The sequence below is a fragment of the Zonotrichia leucophrys genome, chromosome Z (genome assembly GCF_028769735.1).
Source record: "Zonotrichia leucophrys gambelii isolate GWCS_2022_RI chromosome Z, RI_Zleu_2.0, whole genome shotgun sequence".
Taxonomy (NCBI): Eukaryota; Metazoa; Chordata; class Aves; order Passeriformes; family Passerellidae; genus Zonotrichia; species Zonotrichia leucophrys.
This window is the reverse complement of record NC_088200.1, coordinates 14,809,596-14,828,228: the sequence shown is the minus strand read 5'-3', so window position 1 is coordinate 14,828,228 and position 18,633 is coordinate 14,809,596. Positions and strand designations below refer to the sequence as shown.

Genomic DNA, 18,633 nt, shown 5'->3' with positions numbered 1-18,633 from the left:
CAGGCAGCCCCTTGCTTGCTCCCCCACCAGCAGGACCTTGAGGAGAATTGGAAGGGTGAGGGCTACAACACTCATGAATTGAGACAAAGGCAGTTTAGTAGGGAAAGCAAAAGCCACACGTGCAAAAAAACAAAGTAAGGAATTATGGCTATGGTGTGAACTTTTTTAGAGAGAAGTAAAAAGGTTCTCAGAGGAAGCTGAGAAATAGCCAGGACTAGTGAGTACCAAGTGATCTACGACTGCTGTTCTTCTGAAAACTGTCTGCATCTTCTTGAAAGAAAAAAATTGTTGCTGAATTTTGGTAATGGAGTATTTAAATAGTTCTTCCTTGTAGCAGACATAAGATGATTTAACTGTGTTACAGAGCTCCAGAAGGAAATCTAGGGCAGATGGATGTGATGTAGATCCTGAACATTCCATGTATAGCCTTCCTGAGGGCTTACAATTTTTTTGCGGTAATGGATGATGCAGTATCCAACGGGCAAGAGAGATGTGCAAAGTGGCGTTTCCAAGCAAGCTTGGAAAGTAGTGTTTTGGAGGCAGATACAAGTACCTTTCGGAAGCAGAACTTGTTTTATTTTTTCCAAGGAATCTAGTTTTTACTGTGGTAATGCGAATGATTCATCATAGGAATCTTTAATTTTCAGTGAAAATAACATTGTTTAATACTGCTGTTGGAGAAGACAAGATGCACAAGAGAACAAGAAAAGAAGGGCAGATAATAATTTTATAAATTGAATTATCTAGCTAATTATTTTCTCAGTTTAGATTCATTTCCTGTCTGTTTCTTAAAATGCACCAAGGATTTAATTTCATTCAGCTTCATCATAGTTTATTTTTTTCAATATTTTTAGGTTTGGTTACTTAATTGTCATTTTCCTGTTTTTTATTACATAGATTACAGAAAATTTCATATGAGTTTGTTTGTAGTATTTAAAACTTTACATTAATAAAGAGATTCCTTAATTTAAATGTTTCAGTTGACTTCAACTTCTGAAAAAGGTATAGATAAAGAATCTCTGGAGAAACACTAATCTATCAATGCTCTCATGTATTAAAGTATAGTTTTAAAAAATACCTGGCAAGTTTTTAGTTTTTCATTATCCTTTGTAAATAAGATCTAAGAAAAAAAATGTATAGATGTGTTCTCATTGTTTTAATATCAGGTTTTTTGTCAATGTTGTTTTCAGAAACCATGACAATCTTCATGAGGGTCACATTAGCTATGAGAATAGCAGGACTAGGGTTTTTATCTTTTATTTTTTATTTCTTTAAAGTCAAAGGAAATACAGTAGGATCATATTTAATCCTCAAATTCATGATAATTATTTCTGCAGTATGTTTGAGCTAACATCCCTCTGTCTGTCTGGTGTATGTCCATATTTGTGAGAGAAGCAGCCATGAACAGACGGTAAATACATGTGTGTGTGTGCTCTTTACCAAGGATGAAGGTTTTTAAACTCGAACAATACCAGAATTAAGCAGCACTTCCCTGTTACATAATAGCCAGGAGATAATGTTCAGCCCAGGACCCAATATGAAAACTAACCATTTAAGCAAGAGAAGAGTTGGTTGTTTAAGGTTTTTCCTGTTTAAAAAGAGTTTTTTTGGGGGATGATGTAGTAAGGAAGTGTAAGAAAGCTTAAGGATTTTATAATGGAGATTGACACAGTGATTTGAGTCATTATTAACTTTTTAATCTTAAGTGAGGGAGGGAGGGAGGGAGGGAGGGATGGATGGATGGATGGATGGATGGATGGATGGATGGACGGATGGATGGGAGTAGTTTGCAGAGTGATAAAATATGTGGCCAGAAGTTTATTTAATATAATGAAAAGATTTAAAGAACAGCACCATAGTTTGAGACAAGTTAGGGACACATTTTTTTGTTTTATTAGTTACTAATGTAAACAGGGAAAAATTACATAAATCTGCAAAAAGAAAATTTAACTAATTTAGAAGGTGAATACTACCGTGATACTTCTAACTATGCAGATGGATAGAAAACTCTACATCTTGAGAGTTCAAACTCTCTTGGAAATATTATTTATGTAGGTTAAATATAAACTGGACCTAGGTATGGGAAGTTAGTGTAGGCCTTGACAAATAAGTTAAGCAAATTTTGGTCTATTTGCAGTGTCCTATCGGGGACAGATGCAACAAATTAAAATGAAGTGGAAAATTTCTGAAAACTGTATTAGGTCATCTGCAGTATTTTGAAACAGATGTGAGAAAACCAAGGCTTTATACAGGTTATATGGAAAGGGATTAGATTCTTACCTATAAGCTGAAGTGTTCTCTAATACAGTGTTGTATTTCTGAGTGTCTTTCATCATTGACCATTGAACCTTTTTATTGTTTAGAAAAATATTGAGATATGGAAGGAAAATTCTGCATCTGAGAGATGTCCTTATTAATAAAAAAGAAAATTAAATAAAAATTATTTGTGGGGAAGAAAATCTAACCTTATTTTAAGGACTAAAATTTGTTGTGTTCTCTTCTTTATAGCAAAGTTAGGTCAGTGTTTAGTGGCTAACTTGATTTTTTAAAAAAAGGTAAAATGCTTTAGGACAGGGCTTATTCATCCACTAAATGGATGAGCATCTGATGACTTTTTTTCAACTAAAATATTTTAATTTTTCTTTCAAGTTAAGCTGCAAGAGGACAAAGTAGAAGGGATTCGTAGAAGTAGGAATTTGCATTAAGCAACATTTAAATTACAGTGATTAAGGTTAATCTAGCACTGGTAATTAAATATAGGACTTAAAACTTCCTAACATCTTGATTTTGTGTGTAGTTTATGAGCAATTAGCTAACCGGTAAGAGCAACATCTTCACCTGTTCATGAAATATTGACAATATGAGAATAGTTTAGGCTGTTATATGTATAGCGCACCTTTCAGTTTACTTGGGTACATGGTAGTTATATAAACAAGTTTATATGACTGTTACCTATGAGTTGTATAAAGATGAAGAGAAAATTAAATCTAAAGGAATTTTTCATGTTAACAATTAATATCATGCATAGTCTGAAAACCAAGTGGTTTTTGTTAATTTTTTTTGTTTTTTATAGTTTAAAATGCAACACATGCCCTCACTGACAACTTCTGTAAATAAAAGAGCTAATTTATTTTCCTTTTCTTTTTAATTTATTACTTGCAAGGCCTAGAAGTTAACATTACAAGAAAAATATGTTGTTGTGATTTCTTTGCTTTTTATGTCATTAACCTGCATCATCTTTGTTGCTTCAAGTACTAGAGAAATGTTCATTAACCTCTACTAAATTTTGAAAAATAATCTGACACTTTGCGCCCTTGCAAAAAGAGAACTATAACATTTTAGGAGAAGATAGGAAAAAAGTTAACAGATGTTTTTGCAGAATTTATGCAGGTATTTTTGTCATTTAAATATTCATAATAACTGGCAATTATGGGGATATTTTTTGTAAAATAAATTTAGATTCTCATAAAGCAAGTGAAAATCTAGTAATATTTTAGTGCTGGGTTTTTGCAGAGGAAATAGAAGAGAAAGGCTCTGTGTTCTGTTCAATGTAAGGGTTTTGGAATCCAGTGTTCTCTCCAGGTGACGATGTAGTAAGCAGGTGCATGAGATGGTTAAGTCTTTAGAAGAATTTAGTTTGCTTTAAGTGCAAATGGCAGAATAGATATTCAGTAGTATACAGATTAGGATATTTATTTAAAACAAATTTATTTGATTAATAAGTTGTTTTTTGCAATGGAAATTATATGGTTCTTGTAAGGCACTCTATCCATGCTGTGAGGTTTTAGGATCAATTCCATATACCTCTCACACATTTATGACTGTGTATTTTAGTTTGCACTGTCATATTTTTATTTTAAAGGTCTGTTTTCCACCACAGAAGTCTGGTAGGATGCTACAGTACGAAGATATGCTAAAATGTGCAAGAACAAAGTTTATAGAGCTTATGGAACTATTTACCATTTATCCTTCAGATCAAGCATGTATTGCTTTTTACATTTTAACCTGTAAAAATATTTGATTATTCTCTGCAATTTCAGGGCAGCTGAAATTCTCTATTCCTTGGCATTAGTTCAGTCCAGTAAATCTGAGAAGATGAGTGTATTTCCTTCTGTGGATAACTATAAATTGCTGACAGAGGCTAGGAGGAACCTTGGACTCTTCCAGCATCATGATGCTATTACAGGAACAGCCAAAGATTGGGTAGTAGTGGATTATGGCACCAGGTAATTTATTGTATATACATAAACTTAAATCTTAATCTCCTTTTGCATTTTTAAAATCAAAGTGTTTATTTCAGACTTACAGATTTGATACAGCAATGTACTCCACTGCAAGTGTGGAGGTGCTCTACATGAGAAGTAGATTTGATTACCCATGCTCTTCATTTACGCAATATTTTTGAACCCTCTGAATAAGAAATTGATGTCCAAACAAAATTTTGATATTTCAAAAGGTAGACACATTACTGAGATTTCATTAATAACAGAATTTTTCTGCAGTAAGTAAGAGAAGTTTTTGTATTTCTCTGCCATAAGCAATAATCAAAGATATGCTAATTTAAGCATATATTCTTTGGAAAATCTCACACCCTCTGTAGTCTGCCTGTCTTAAAAGTGGGAAATCTTTTTTGTGCTGAAAGTCTTCTACGTAACTTGTCTGTTTATTGTCTCATCTGGGGGCTATTTCTAAGTATTGCAAAATTATTCTGCTAGAGTCTTCATAGAATTTTTTTGAGAACTTTGCATGAGATATGTATGTCTGTGTATGCACACGCTTTAATTAGGGGTTTGTTCAGATAATTTCTTCATATTGGAATGTTAAGAACTAGTAAATTTGATTAATTGAGGTGATGACGGTAGACTGATGATAGAGCATGTTCATTAAATAAGTAATTGTTTTAAATGCATCTAAAATACTCTTGTTTAAAACTATTTCATGACAAGTATTTTTAAATTCCATACATTGAATCTACTATATCATAAGTATTCACGATGCACTTAGTTATGAGAAAGTGAAATAAAGGCTTTTTTCACTTTACAAATAAAATTATCCAGCTCTCTGTCTTCAGAAATTTGTGGACATCCTGGTAGTTTATATAGTTTATAGCTTATATTTTTTGTATTTCTGATTGTTCTCTTAATCCTGTGTAAACACAGTCTTGAGATTCTGACAAATGTTTCAGGCTTGTCTCCACTATAGAAACTGAAAATCAAATATACCAACTGCAAACTTTCCTAAGATTAGCATTTTGAAAAAATACTTGGTATTTTGAGAATATACCTTTGGTAGCACAGCATGCAGGAGGAGATGTACCTTACTTTCAGTATGCAAGACAAGAATATAATTCAGAATATTTCTGCATTTTTCAGGCTGGTCACCCATTGCTACTATTATTATTTTCATGCTGTGTTGATGCTAACATTCTTATTTATTTTTCTGCAACTCATATTTTTGAGTTCTTTAATGTTTTTAAATTTCAGTGTTACAACATTGAATAAAACCAATTGAAAACTAACTAAGATTTTAAATGTTTTAACAGGCTTTTCCATTCAATAATGAATTTGAAGAAAGTAATAATTGACTCTGTTCATATTCTTATCCTAAAAGACAAAAGTGATTATAACTATGACTCAGCAACTCCACTTCTGAAGATGGTGAGCTCTCTTCCTTGATTTTTTCCAAAAGTGAAATGTGAACTATGTCTTTGAATTCAGTTTGAGTAACCCTAGGAAATGTCAGAACTAAATTTGCACCTAATGCCTTCTCAGAAATGTGCTACTTATCGCTATTTGCAATAACTGAAGATACTGGAAATTAAAAAATGAGCATGTCAGCAGTTGATGCTGAAAAAAATGCCCACACGGCTAAAGGAAAGGGACTTATTTTGTTGCCCTTTTTGAGTTAGATAGTAAAAGCAGGTGTTCTAATTTTCTTGTGGGCATAAATGTGTTGGTGACTTAAGGGATATACATGAGCAAATATAGTACAGTATGTAGTCCTGTAATTTGACTTCGCTTCACAGAGGAACTTAATAAATGTGGGAAGAAGAAAATTCCCATCCCTAACAGAAGCCTAACCTTAGTTTGCAAGATAGGTCAAGACAAAACCTTGTGCTCTTTTTACTTTGCTGAAATTATTTGAAAGAGGAGTGTTCGATGAAATGGGCGATAAAGTCAGCAATGGATCTTCATGAATCATTTTGAGACCTATTTTACAGTAAAGAACCCCTTGAAGAAACACACTTGCTAATATTGCTTCCTTTCAGAATTCTTAGTTTCATGACTTTCTGAACAAAAGTGCTTTTCAGTGACAGCTATGAATTTTTAGGAAGTCTACTTACTGCATTTACCCTGAAGATAGACAAAATTAGATGCTTTAAGTTCTTTGTGCATAAGCACAGCAGGGTTAAGACAGTCTTTCTGATATGATTATCTCACACTTCTGACATAATGAACATGACATACATTCTACTGGTTTAGCTGTGCCATGTGTGTCATATCTTGAACTATTCTTCCAGTCACATGTATACATAAAATCTTTTTTGTTAAAATAGTTCTTTATACTTTTTATTAATTTTATGCAAATATATATGTATAAATATATGCTGCATGTGTATGCTACATGCTTGTGTGCCACAAATATATTAATTTTTCTCGTCTTTGGAAAATGAATGTGCACTTTCATAAAGCAGGAATATTTTGAAGGCATTCATGGGATGAAGGTTTTACTCCTGCTCTAAATTATATTGGAAGATGTTGTGATGTTACATTTTATTAAACGTTTGCTGTTCCTGTTCTTCATCAGTCTGGATTAATACCACCACTGCATTGTAGAAGTGCTAATTACTGTTTCAACTGTATATTGCCTAGGAGCATACTAATTCAATAAGCTATTATTACCACTGTGAAAGCAGAAATTAAAGAGTAAGTTATTATGGCAATGAATTTATTGTGTCTATATAAAGCAAAAAAATAAGATGATTACCAAAGCAGATTAAGATTTATCTGTTTGCCACATCACATCTGCAGTGTATCAGTAATCTAGTATCTCCGCTATGCATTGGAAATAGCAAAAAAACCTTTCCAATGTGGTATTTGTAGACTGCTAACAGGAGAACTTCAGGGTAACTTACAGAACACCTGTGCAAACCTTGAGTTCAAGTTGGAAGTTCAAAGGCATTCATTTTGGAGTGGTGTTTTGGTGGCTGATGGAAGCTGACATCAGGAATTGCTCAGAGATGGGCATTCAGAATGGATGTCAAGAGAGTTGAGAAAGACACATGATGAAGACTGTAAGACTGAAAGTGGCTGTTGTTTTTGAGGGGTGAAGAAGTCAAAAACACTTAGAAGAGCAGAGCACAAAATCACAGCAGCAGCATTCCAGTAGGTAGCAGGAAAAGTTCCCTTTCTTGGAGGCAGAAAAAAGGAGGTTGGGAATAAGACACTATTGAAGTACTCTAGAATGATACCACTTGCACTTTTTCTACTCTTTTTAATTATTCGTTCCACACAACAGCATCATGGTTTTCTCATTAATACTTTGTACTTCTTATGTTAAGTTTTACAAACTCTACACTAGTATGCAAACAAAAAATCATTTGGAGGGCAATACGCTGATAATGAGAAGACCCTTAAAGATCCCAGAATGACCCAGCTTTGGTTGGATCATGGATGAGATTGGAAATATAAAAAAGAAAAACTACAACCATTACACAATTCCTGTACATTAGTTCTTTCAGTGCAGAAAGAAAATGTAAATGTAAGTGACAATTGCTAGACTTGAAAAACTTCATTTTAAGGATGTTTTGAGGAACTGAGAACTCTGCACTTTAATTTCAAAGTCTGTAGTGGTCACCATTGTAAGAACTGACTGGAATGCGCTGTGAACCAGCAGGCTGTTCTCTTAGGCTATGAAACGATGACAGCAATGTCTTGCCTCTGCCTTTCCTCAGTGGAAGTGAGCCCTGTACCACCCCACACCCCAAATTATGTTTTTTGAAACTTTTCTTTTTGTACAATATAAGGTAACAACGAGAGCTTGCAGAAGACTATACAGTGATTGGTTGTGGTAAGTGCCCAGGAGCATATTGTTTCAGAGTAAATTTATTGTAGCAGAAATTTAATAAAAATATGTGATAAATATTTGCAAAATTTGAAGGAAGTCGGTGATTATGAAGGCTTGTATGAAAAAATGAAAACACAGGTGTAATAATTTAATAATGGAATCTAATAAAATCTTTAATGAAAATAAGTATTTCCCAGTGATTTGGTCAAAGTGTCTTACTTTTGTCAGTGTGAAGTACTTGGTTTATTAAATTTTGTTGTTTGTCGTCCTCAGTAACAGGCTAAAATAAGATTTGATTTCTGTGGTTTTGTGCTCCACAAAATGCATGTAATAGGAACGCTCATATATTACTTACTGAAGTGTATTCAAAAGCAAATTCAAAGATGTTCTCTTGTAGGATGATGTTCAGGCTTCTCAAGATTCTTTGCCACGCAAGACAGTTATAAAGCTGACATTGCAACCAAGGTAAATAATTTATATATTACCGAGTGTATGAGATTCTTTTAGCAATATATGTGTTTTCACTACCTAGTAAGTAGTTTTTTATGCAATTTCCCTTTTTTTTCCAAATTTTGCTCAAAATAGAACAAAAAAAATTTAATAAGTTACTCTGGGAAATTATGCTAATATAATTATGTCTCACTGAAAGAGGACACAGCATGTTAAAACTATAGGCATTTCTCACATACCACAGCTGAAGTAAGTGTTCTGTTTCTGTGTGGTTTTACAGCATTGTAATACTAAATAGATTGTGCTTGAGAGAAGCAATAGAAGATTCTAAATAGGCAGAATTACAGGTGCCTCAGTTAACTCTGTGAGCAAAATGTTAAATTTTTTTAAGGCCTAAAAATCACAGTTTATAAATTCTGAATTGATTTTAAAAATCAAGTAGAAGATAAACTAGGATTCTGTTTTTTCTTAACTCGAACTTACTGTTCTATTAAGAGGAGTTACTTTTTATTTATATGTAATTGTAGGGTATTCTGCTGAAATTGGCATCCTGCTATGTCCATGAACACTCAGTATCCCACCTAAAATAATGTACACATTCATTTAAAGTGGCTGATCCAAATAAAGTGAATAAGATGGCCGGATATGAAAACTGCTGTCTGTGTAAATCAAATAATGCAAGGTTTTTGCTTACAGAACAGAAGATTTAAGATTCATTTAAAAAGCAGTGAATGCTGTTTTTCCTGATGTTAGTATCTGATTTCTCTAGTTCTAGTGGCAAACTAATAAAGCTTACTTGCTTAATTGATGCAGATGTCCAACTATTCAGCCGACTAACTGCTGAAGTGTATATATATATATATATATATATATATATATATATATAGTTAAAATCTTTTAAAAAAGTGAGTAAGGTTTAGTTCTTGTGTCCTTTCGGGAGAAGCTGTCTTCAGTCTTCCAGCACTAAATATACATAATGTGTCTAGTGTATGCTTTTCTTTAGAGAATGCTTTTAAAATAGGGCTTCTCTTATTGGAGTGCTATAGAGATGCTAATAGATTATCTTAAACTTGTCCAAAATGACCAAGAACTCAGGTGCTTATTTATTTAACAATAATGTTTTAGCTTTTCAAAATTATTTCCCCAGGTTTCTTCACTGGAAGAGGATTGTATATGTAGTATATAAGCACTTGGTTGGAAGCAACTTATGATGTAGATTTTCTTTGCTGTTTGAGGGTAGATTTGTTGCCTTTGCTCTCCTTACCTAGGTTAGCTGTTGAAATTTTCCCTGTGCCCTTTTCATCCCCTAATACACCTTTTGTTTGCATACAGTGTTCCACTTTTGTCTCTGCATAATATGCTAAGTAAGTTTTCCCCTTTTTGATCCTAATTTCAGATATTTGCCCTTTTTTTCCCCCCGTCTGACTTGTAAATTAAATAGATATACATGACATTACCAGTAATATTATTCTGGCTACTGCTGGTAGTCTCTAAACTGGTCTTAGCTTACTAAGAAAATAGTACTAGTAGAAAATTGCTAACTTTGTTATCTGGTATTGTGAAGATACCATACAGTCATATAAGGTATGATATATATTCCAAAGTCTGCAGTCAGAAATATGGGAAAAAGATTGAAGAGGGGAAAAAGGAGACAGAAAGGGCAAAAAAATATTATAAGAAAATATTGATATTACTGACTAAATCCTGGGGTTTTTATATCCTTTTTAGAAAACTTTGAAAGTGTTTCACATAAATGTTTTACTTAAGTGTATAGTACTTAATGTTTCATTTGTTGTTAAAATTTTCATTTGAATATCTCTTTGTTAAGCTGTTTTTGCTTATTAAAATTAGCTTAGTTTCTTTAGGCTTCTAACTTTATCTCTGGTTGTAGTCTGAATCTCCACTAAATTTATTACCATTGGGAAAAGTGGTATGTAAGATGTTGTTGTAACTACTGGTTAAATCTAATATATGATTATTATGATTGCATCTGAATTTTCTTGTAGCATTTCATGAGAAATGTTGTTTTCAGTAGAAGCTTAAACTCAGCTCAATAAATCTATATTAAGAATTACTATGCTTGAACTTCAAACTTTAGAGCTTTTAAGAAGGAAACTGGTTTGTTTCCATTTAAAATTTTGGAGGATCAGCAGACTTTAAAAACTAATTTTCACCAAAACTTTGTTATTTGCTTATCTTCTGTTCTTAATCTTCTTTATTATTCTTCTATGTGTAATTGAATCTCTGGATTTCTTTCTGCTATTGTGTTCTAATATGTCATTATATGGCATAGAAATTAAATCAGTGTAACTGGCAAAGTGTTTGATTTTGATTGGCTATTTAGTTTTTCTTTGATTGGCTGTTTAGCTTTTCATATGTTTGCATTTCTGTGTCAGAATTTGAAAAAAAATCTGTATTCTATCTTGGTTATTCTTACATAAGTGTGTGTCATATCACCTGTGCTTTTGGAGGGACACTGCTGATGGGAAACTCATAATGGCTTTTCAAATTTCAGCGTTTTTCTTTTTTTTTTCCTTATTTTACTGATTACAAATATAACCAGCTTTCTACAGGACCATAGTTGGTAGTGTGCTTTTTGTCTGTTTCATCCATCCTTCCTTTTGTGTATTTTTTAGTTAAGTGTTCTCTTCACTGCTCATGGAAGTTGTAGTTGGTAGTGAAAACTGATCTGACAGACTGTACAGGAGACCTAGGACAACTCAATTACATGGAAGAAAAAGAAAGCAGGAAGAAATCTCTCATTCAGTTGTTAATGTTCCGGTGTGAAGTATCTCCATATTGTTGTGTAGTTGAGAATTATATTTCAAACTGCTTCTAAGCAGGTGCCACCTGTAACCTCTTTGGTATTGTTTCTGCCCACACCTGTTCATCTTTTCTCTGTAGTGCTGTTGTGATATCCTAATGAATCCAGAAATGTATTTTTAAAGTAATGTGTTTATTTTGATGAAATAGGTGTACAGGATATTTTAGGTCTTTGACTCCATGACCTCAGGATGACTAAGTGGGCTAATGATCAGGCTTTTGAATACTGAAATTATGGAGTCTTTAATGACACTAAATCCCTTTTAACTGATAAATTAATATACATGATTTTTAAAAAAATATTTTGTTTAGCTGAAAAATGGAGCTTTCACAAGAAAATATCCAACTAGATGTGGAACTACTTCTGTCTTGCTCTGAAGTTTAAAATTACTGCATGTCTTGGTGACAAAGCCCATTGAGTGTGCTGCTAAACTGGATGCTGGTTCATACTCTCTTACTGCCCAGGAGTATAATATCTATATTGTACCAGTATAATAATAGGTTTTCAGGAACAGTCTACCAGAGCTCATAGTTTCTGAAAGACAAAAGACTTGCCCTCACTGGACTTGGTGGGTGGGGGGTGTGTTTGGAGCTCCTGTTGTTCAGGCTGTCAGCAGCAGATCAAGGGCATGCTGGCTGTGAGGGGAGGGCTTTTCCAGCTATTCCTATCTGTGCTGTTTTCTGGACACAGCATTGTAGGGGAGCATGCTCCATGACCAAATGACTCGATTGGGTGTCAGCACCAGCTTGCATCTTGTAGTGGTCTTGTTTGGCTCAATATGGTGAATCATAGTGAAAAGGCCTACCAATGGCAATTAGGTTTTATCTCTTCTTCCCCCTTCTCGTTTTAACTCTTGAACCTTCACATACCTGCCTGGGCAGTTTCGATACTGAGTTCCACTGCACTCTATCATATCTGAACTGAAGATACTATGGTAGTGAAAAACTAAAAAAAAAAAAAAAATAATCTATTTAGGATTTTTTTTTTTGTGCTATACCAGCTATTCTTGTAATTTTCCCACAAATTACTTTTGTCAACTGATCTTAGAGGAACAATATGATATGGTAACCTTCTTATCAGGCCAGTTTTATATCTTAGCAGACTATAAAATAGCTTAGCTAGCTGTTTCCATTAGCTGAAATATTTAGGTTGCCCAGAGGATTAATTATGGGAGGATATAAATTATTTCCTCAAAAATCTGTCAAAGCAGTTTAATGATATCCATGTTATAAAAGAATATTTCCTTTTTTCAAATAGAGGCTACAAAATAATCTTGGCTGTTATCCTGACTTTGTTATCCATGAGCAGGTTTTGGCATAAAGTTGTATTTAATAAAGTTTTGGCATAAGTGTTGTTTATACCATTAGGTCCAAAATGCGTGGTATTTTTTCAGAAAGAAAATCCCAATTTACCTCTATAATTTTTCAACTTGATAATATTTTCAAAAATTCACTTGGCAGGGTATTCACTGCTTTCTCAACACAGCACTTTAATGCAGAAATTAAAGCTATATTGCTAACTTTATTATGCAATATAGAATAATGTACCAAAGTAAAAAATTTTTGACAGAGCAATGGGTATGGTACTGTGTTTGGTTGGATGACTACAGCAAAAATAATTTGAGAAGGAAACTTTGTTAGTCGCATGCCATAACTGTGTCTTTGTGAGCTTAGAATGTGACTGGATCAGGGTAATATTCTTCATTTGGCAACTTTTGCTTTGGTGGTGATTTTTTTGTTTCCTTTCCCCTTCCCTTTAGAAGGACTCTCCAGCAGCATTTGACATTTTAATAATAAACATCTTAAATTCCTTTTATGCTTGCATGATTTCAGAGGCATATATTCCTAGTTGTACTCCAAAACAGCTGGGGAAATAAAGGACAGTGGAAGAAAAAGTATTTTCGAAGCTCAATGAAGAAAAAAAAACAAATTTAAAGAAAACAGGAAAGAATGCAGTAACATTTAAGATGTGTTCATACATATTTCTAGCAATTAATGCATTGTTAATGTGCACACCCAGAGAAGAAAACAGATCTTGAAAAAACAAGCAAACAAACAAACACTAACCAAACCAATACTTTTAAGTTTTAATTGGATGAACTAGTGATCACAAAATGCACAATCTTGTGTGTTTAAGTGAAACCTCTGTATTAGTATCTTTCAGGGAGGTGGGCAGGGTGTATACTCATTCAGTCAAGCCTTAATACTCGCTGCTTCTATTAAGAAACAATGCATAATTAAGCCCATCTATTAAGCACACAGTAGTGCAAGTAGGTGAAAAATTAGAAAACACTTTAGAGGTGATATATGAAGAGCCTGCATTTAATTTCCAATACCCCAGCTGCTTAAGTTGGATGCAACCTAATGGTTTTTTGAAAATTACTTTAAAGTGTTAATCTCAGTGTTCAGCTGCCTGATCAATTTACTAGATTTCAGGTGACCTGTAACCGCCAGGAACATGTTCTGTTTGTAGTAAACTCAAGGTCATTTTGACTAAATTGATTGGATATTTAAAAAGCATTCTCCTTGGTTTTCATGATGGAAGAGCTGTTGCAGAGGCAATGAAATGCTTGGCTGACTCAGGATAACTCACACGTCTGAATCTTGAAATGTTGCTAAATGTGAACTTGAAATAACTGTTTCAGTAAAAATCACTCCGTTAAAAGTGGTGCTCATTCAAATGGAACAAAAAAGCATGATACATTCATTCATTCTGTTTTTTAGGTGGAACTTAGCTGTGCAAATGTCTTTATGACCAAACCAGCAAACTCTCCATTGACAATGTCTAATGGGACAGGAAGTGAGGGGTATGGAAGAGTTTCACAGCACCTTGATCCTTTATTCTCACTCTTTTTGTAAGGTCATAATAGTTTTTCAGAGATTTCTGGATTTTCTGTGTGAGTTTTCTACTTTTTGTGTTAAAAAAAGTTAAAGAATATAATTCATACAGGCTTATCTCTGAACTTACTCCAGGCACTGGTAATTGACATCTCATTGAAAGTTATCTATGAAGTCTAAAAACCAAACAACATGAATGCCTAGTTTTGTTTGAGGGCTTTAAAATTGAATGGTGGTACATTTTTTGAGGTACGATAAGTTTTCATTATGAAGAAGAAAAAAGCAACTTTGATTTGCAATTAATTGTACTTCAAAGCTTTTTGTGGAAATAATTTTTATTTTTTACAACTCAATTTTTGAATGCTATGCTTCTGAATTCAAGTTATTCTAAAAGTTGTTACATTTCAAACTTTTAAATATTAATTTTTAGTGTATAAAAATTCTTATACATCAAACTTTTTTTCAGTTTTTGGTCTTACTGTGGATGAACCAATGACAGTCTGTTCTAAATGTTTTTGTCTACTGACTGTCTTTGAAATTGCCACTGCAAAATTAAACCAGTAAATAAGTTCTTAGTTTGTAGGATTCATAGGATCTTCGCTGTTTTTCTAAGTTGTAAATTTGGTCCTTTCATTTCAATACATGGAATATCAGCATCTTTTGTTGGTGTTTGCAGTACCAGTACAATCAGGCAGTAGTGAAGGTGTTTGATGCTTCAGTAACTATAAAAAATTACAAGATTTAAATAAAATATGACAATTAGGTCTTACAATAAATTTCTGGTTTCCTCTGAGAGCACTGCAGTGGAAATATTGTGAAATGCAGAAGAAAGAGGTGAACTAAACATACTCTATGGGACGGAAAAGCCTGAGCTTGTTTTCAAAGCACAGAAAGTGATCATTATGAAGGAGCATGGTAGTGAATGGTTGAATACAGCTGAAAGATCTGCATCCTATGCATGTACTTGTTGAAGAAGCTTTGGAAATAGCATATACATATTTTCAGTATATTAGTACATTTGTGTATTATTTCTTTTTTTTCCAGGCACTGGCCCCTTCAGCCTTTTTACTGGAGTTACCTTGAGGCAATATTGTAGTTAGTCCAAGGCTCTCAAGGCACAGACTGAAGTGATATGGAATACTTAAAAGTCTTTCTGCTCTTCTGAACCAGATTTTTTTTCCCTTCTAAATGCAGATTTATAAAGCCTGCACTACAAGAGGAACAAGGAAAGGATTTTAGTGAAGGTACTTCCTGATCCTGAAAAAGTCAGGGGGCTTCAAGCCCATCTTGGACCTCAGAACATCTCACAACTTTGTGGTAAAAGAAAAATTTAAAATAGTGCCTTTGGACTTAATCCTTTTATCCTTAATTGGAGAGTAGTTATGTGCTCCAGATTAGGATATATGTGCCACTACAATCCATCTAAATCATAGGAAGTATGTGTATCTGGCATATGTAGTAGGTACATAACATTTAAAAGTCTTGTCTTAGGTTGATGTTGATTTTTTTCGTGTTCTCGAAATATATAGTTCTTGCTGTGCTGTTGTCTGTGGTTTTTGTGAATGCTGTTTTCTTGAGGTTGTTCCATGGTTTGTTCTTGAGAAAGCCACACAAAGGTCCTGTTTCCTGTGAGAGTGGAGGGATGGATTGTGTGCCTATTGTCTGCCTAATGCTGCGCCTTTTACATGAGCAATGGATATTATAAAGATTTCTCTGTAGAGTTATAAAGGAGAGAATTCATAGGAATGCATGTTGTCTCAGATTTATTAATGACTCTGAAGTTCAGATTTGGGGTTGTCATTAGGAAGGGTATTCCTACAGTGATTCGGAAGTGTCAAGCTAAGATTATTTTTTTATAAGCACAGAATCACTGGGGTTTTTTTATTTGTATGTTAACCAGAACTGTCAGACATTACTACTTTTGGAAATAATATGTAATTTTAGCGTAGCTCTATTTCTAAACTACATTTTTCTTTTCAAATGCTGTTATAATTATGGCATTGTATTGTGTTAGTTGCAACTCTACTGAAGTAGATTCTTGTGAATTTAGTTATTTATTGGAAGTATCTCCTCATTTCTTGATGTCATCAGTTTAATAGTATAATGAAAAGCTGATCCCTGGATAATAGGTTCTGTTTCCACCTTACAAAAGTAACACAAATTTATGTTGTTTGCTGGTAATTTGAGGTGAAGATTACCATTCTGTTAGCTCTTATGAAGGTTATTATTCATAAACTTCAAAAGATGTCTTATTTAAGAAGAGGGAAAAATCCCACTATTTCTTCATATATTATAACATTTTATTATATATATATTCAAGATCAATATTTTACTCTAGATTGAACAGATTAAATGGATTATAATTTGCTGCTTTGATGTAAAGTGATTTTCTTTTCTTGTTACATTTGTGATAGTATTGATGAATTTATGAGATGCTTATCTGAATGTGATATAGAGGAACGTAGTAGCATTTATTTAATATTGTTAGGTAAACTGATAAATCTCCTTTGACTTTATCCAGTCAATTAAAAGACCCTTGGGGGAAGATATTGAAATCTTCTTTTGGGGAAGAACCTGCTTTTCTCTGGCTTAATAGAAAGCTGTTTGTTTAACTTGATTTTTAATAAACCACCCATGTTCCTTCTGCTTTAGATTTTGTGTTTACATCTGACACTATATCTGAGACCCTAGGTCCTAATCATAAACAAAAGTCTTTTCAATTTAATTAAATGTCTAAGATTGTATAGTTATGCATACAAATGGTTTCAGTAGAAACTATGGAATTTATTTTAATATTATTAGGTGTGCTGATTAAGCACAATTCACTGTAGTTTCATATGTTGCTTTGACATTAACTTTGTGCTACCTTCACTCAGTTAATTGACAGACTTGTTGATTGCCCAGCTGTTTTCTAAATGTTCATTGATAAATGTTCATTGATAAATGTTGGGTATCACGTATTATTCAAATTAAATCCAATCTGAAAAAACTAAATCAAATCTAAATCCAAATTAAATCAATCTAAGTAGGATGGAATTTTTTTGTGCAAAGTAAGGCCGAAAAACAAGTAAAGACTTCTTTAGGCAAGATATTAAAGTCACAAGTAATTTTCTATCTGTCATGCTAACAGAGTAGAATGTAAATAGATTATAAAAGTTGATGTCATACTGGCAACTACCACTCTATATGGGGATTAGTATTTAAAACTGTCTTGGTAAAGTGGAGATATATTCCATAATCAAAGAAGCAGGAAAGTGGAAGCATTGCACATCACATTGAAAAATAAGGTGTGGACTGACCAATGGACATTAGTGAAGCAGAAGAACACTAGGTATGACAGAAGATGGCATTGAGAGGGTTGCTTGTATGGTATCAAAGCCAAGTTTGCTCTTGCATGATTTAAATGGAAATGCTCTTTGTAAAATGCAGCTGAAATAGTGTGCTGTACTCAAGAGTGATGAAGACTTCATCAAAAATATGGGGTGAGAAGTTGGGAAGAGTTAGTAGGAAAGCAGGAGCACTAAGTCAAAGAAAGCACTGAAGAGCATCAATAGCATCATCTATTTAGTTTGAAAAGACTTATAGTAAGGAAGATAAGTCTATAAATGCATGCAGGTTTGTTACAAACAGTCATTGTACACACAGTGGAAAATAGGAAGACATAACTGGAGAAAATGTTGTTTAAAATAATAAAAAATTTAATATCGTATTAGAAAAACTGGTGCTAGAGCTGCAAAACAATATAATCAGATTTGGACTTTTTCAAGAATAGCAACTGCAGCATTTTTCAAAGTTTGCCCTTCTGATTTCTCATTTTATCTAAGAGGTCAAGCTACAGCAACCTCCTAGTCCACAGGGGATTTTGTTAATATCTGGATTTTCCTTTGTCTCTTCAGTTTACTCTTGGGAGTCACAGTGGAAAAGGGGTATTTTGCAGCACCTAACATGATCTAAGATTATAGAACAGTCTGTTTTGTGCATAGACCTCTGCTTGACCAGGTGGAATAAGGAGAAAAAGGGACTGTTTTAAGACATGTAAGACCTTTCAGTGATTTTAAAGGCTGCATGGTGTTTGTATACGAGCTGGTAGCTCTAATGAGAGAATATTTCTGCTTAAGAGATGTTGTGCACAAGCACAGCAATTTATTGTATATTGTACAGAAAAAACGGAATTATCTGGTCAGGACAAAAAGGTTTTTTCCTCTGACAAAAGTTATTTTGTCACTTGGCAAATCTGTTGTAAAAGCTGGAGTGTTTTTGTATCACTTTTGAAGAAAGACTGTCTGAGTGCTGCCATTTTAACTGTTTTATGCATTAAATGTTTGCAGAGTGATGTTTGTGGGGGTTGTGGAGGTCTTTTTCGGTGAATTTTTAAAATTACTATTACCATAGATAGGTGGATTTCACATGTGGTGAGCAGTATTGAACACTGCAGTAACTACTCATACTGACTGT

The 18,633-nt window shown here is 33.5% G+C and overlaps 1 protein-coding gene across 2 annotated transcripts in view; it reads left to right on the top strand.

Annotated features, from left to right (window-relative positions):
- Nucleotides 1-18,633, top strand: part of MAN2A1 (mannosidase alpha class 2A member 1) — a 120,931-nt gene that overhangs the window by 51,100 nt on the left and 51,198 nt on the right. For both annotated transcript variants that reach the window (XM_064736194.1, XM_064736193.1), the window contains 3 exons: nt 4,041-4,226; nt 5,543-5,657; nt 8,465-8,532. In XM_064736194.1, the coding sequence (XP_064592264.1) occupies nt 4,041-4,226; nt 5,543-5,657; nt 8,465-8,532 (369 nt within the window). The remainder of the gene's footprint in view (nt 1-4,040; nt 4,227-5,542; nt 5,658-8,464; nt 8,533-18,633) is intronic.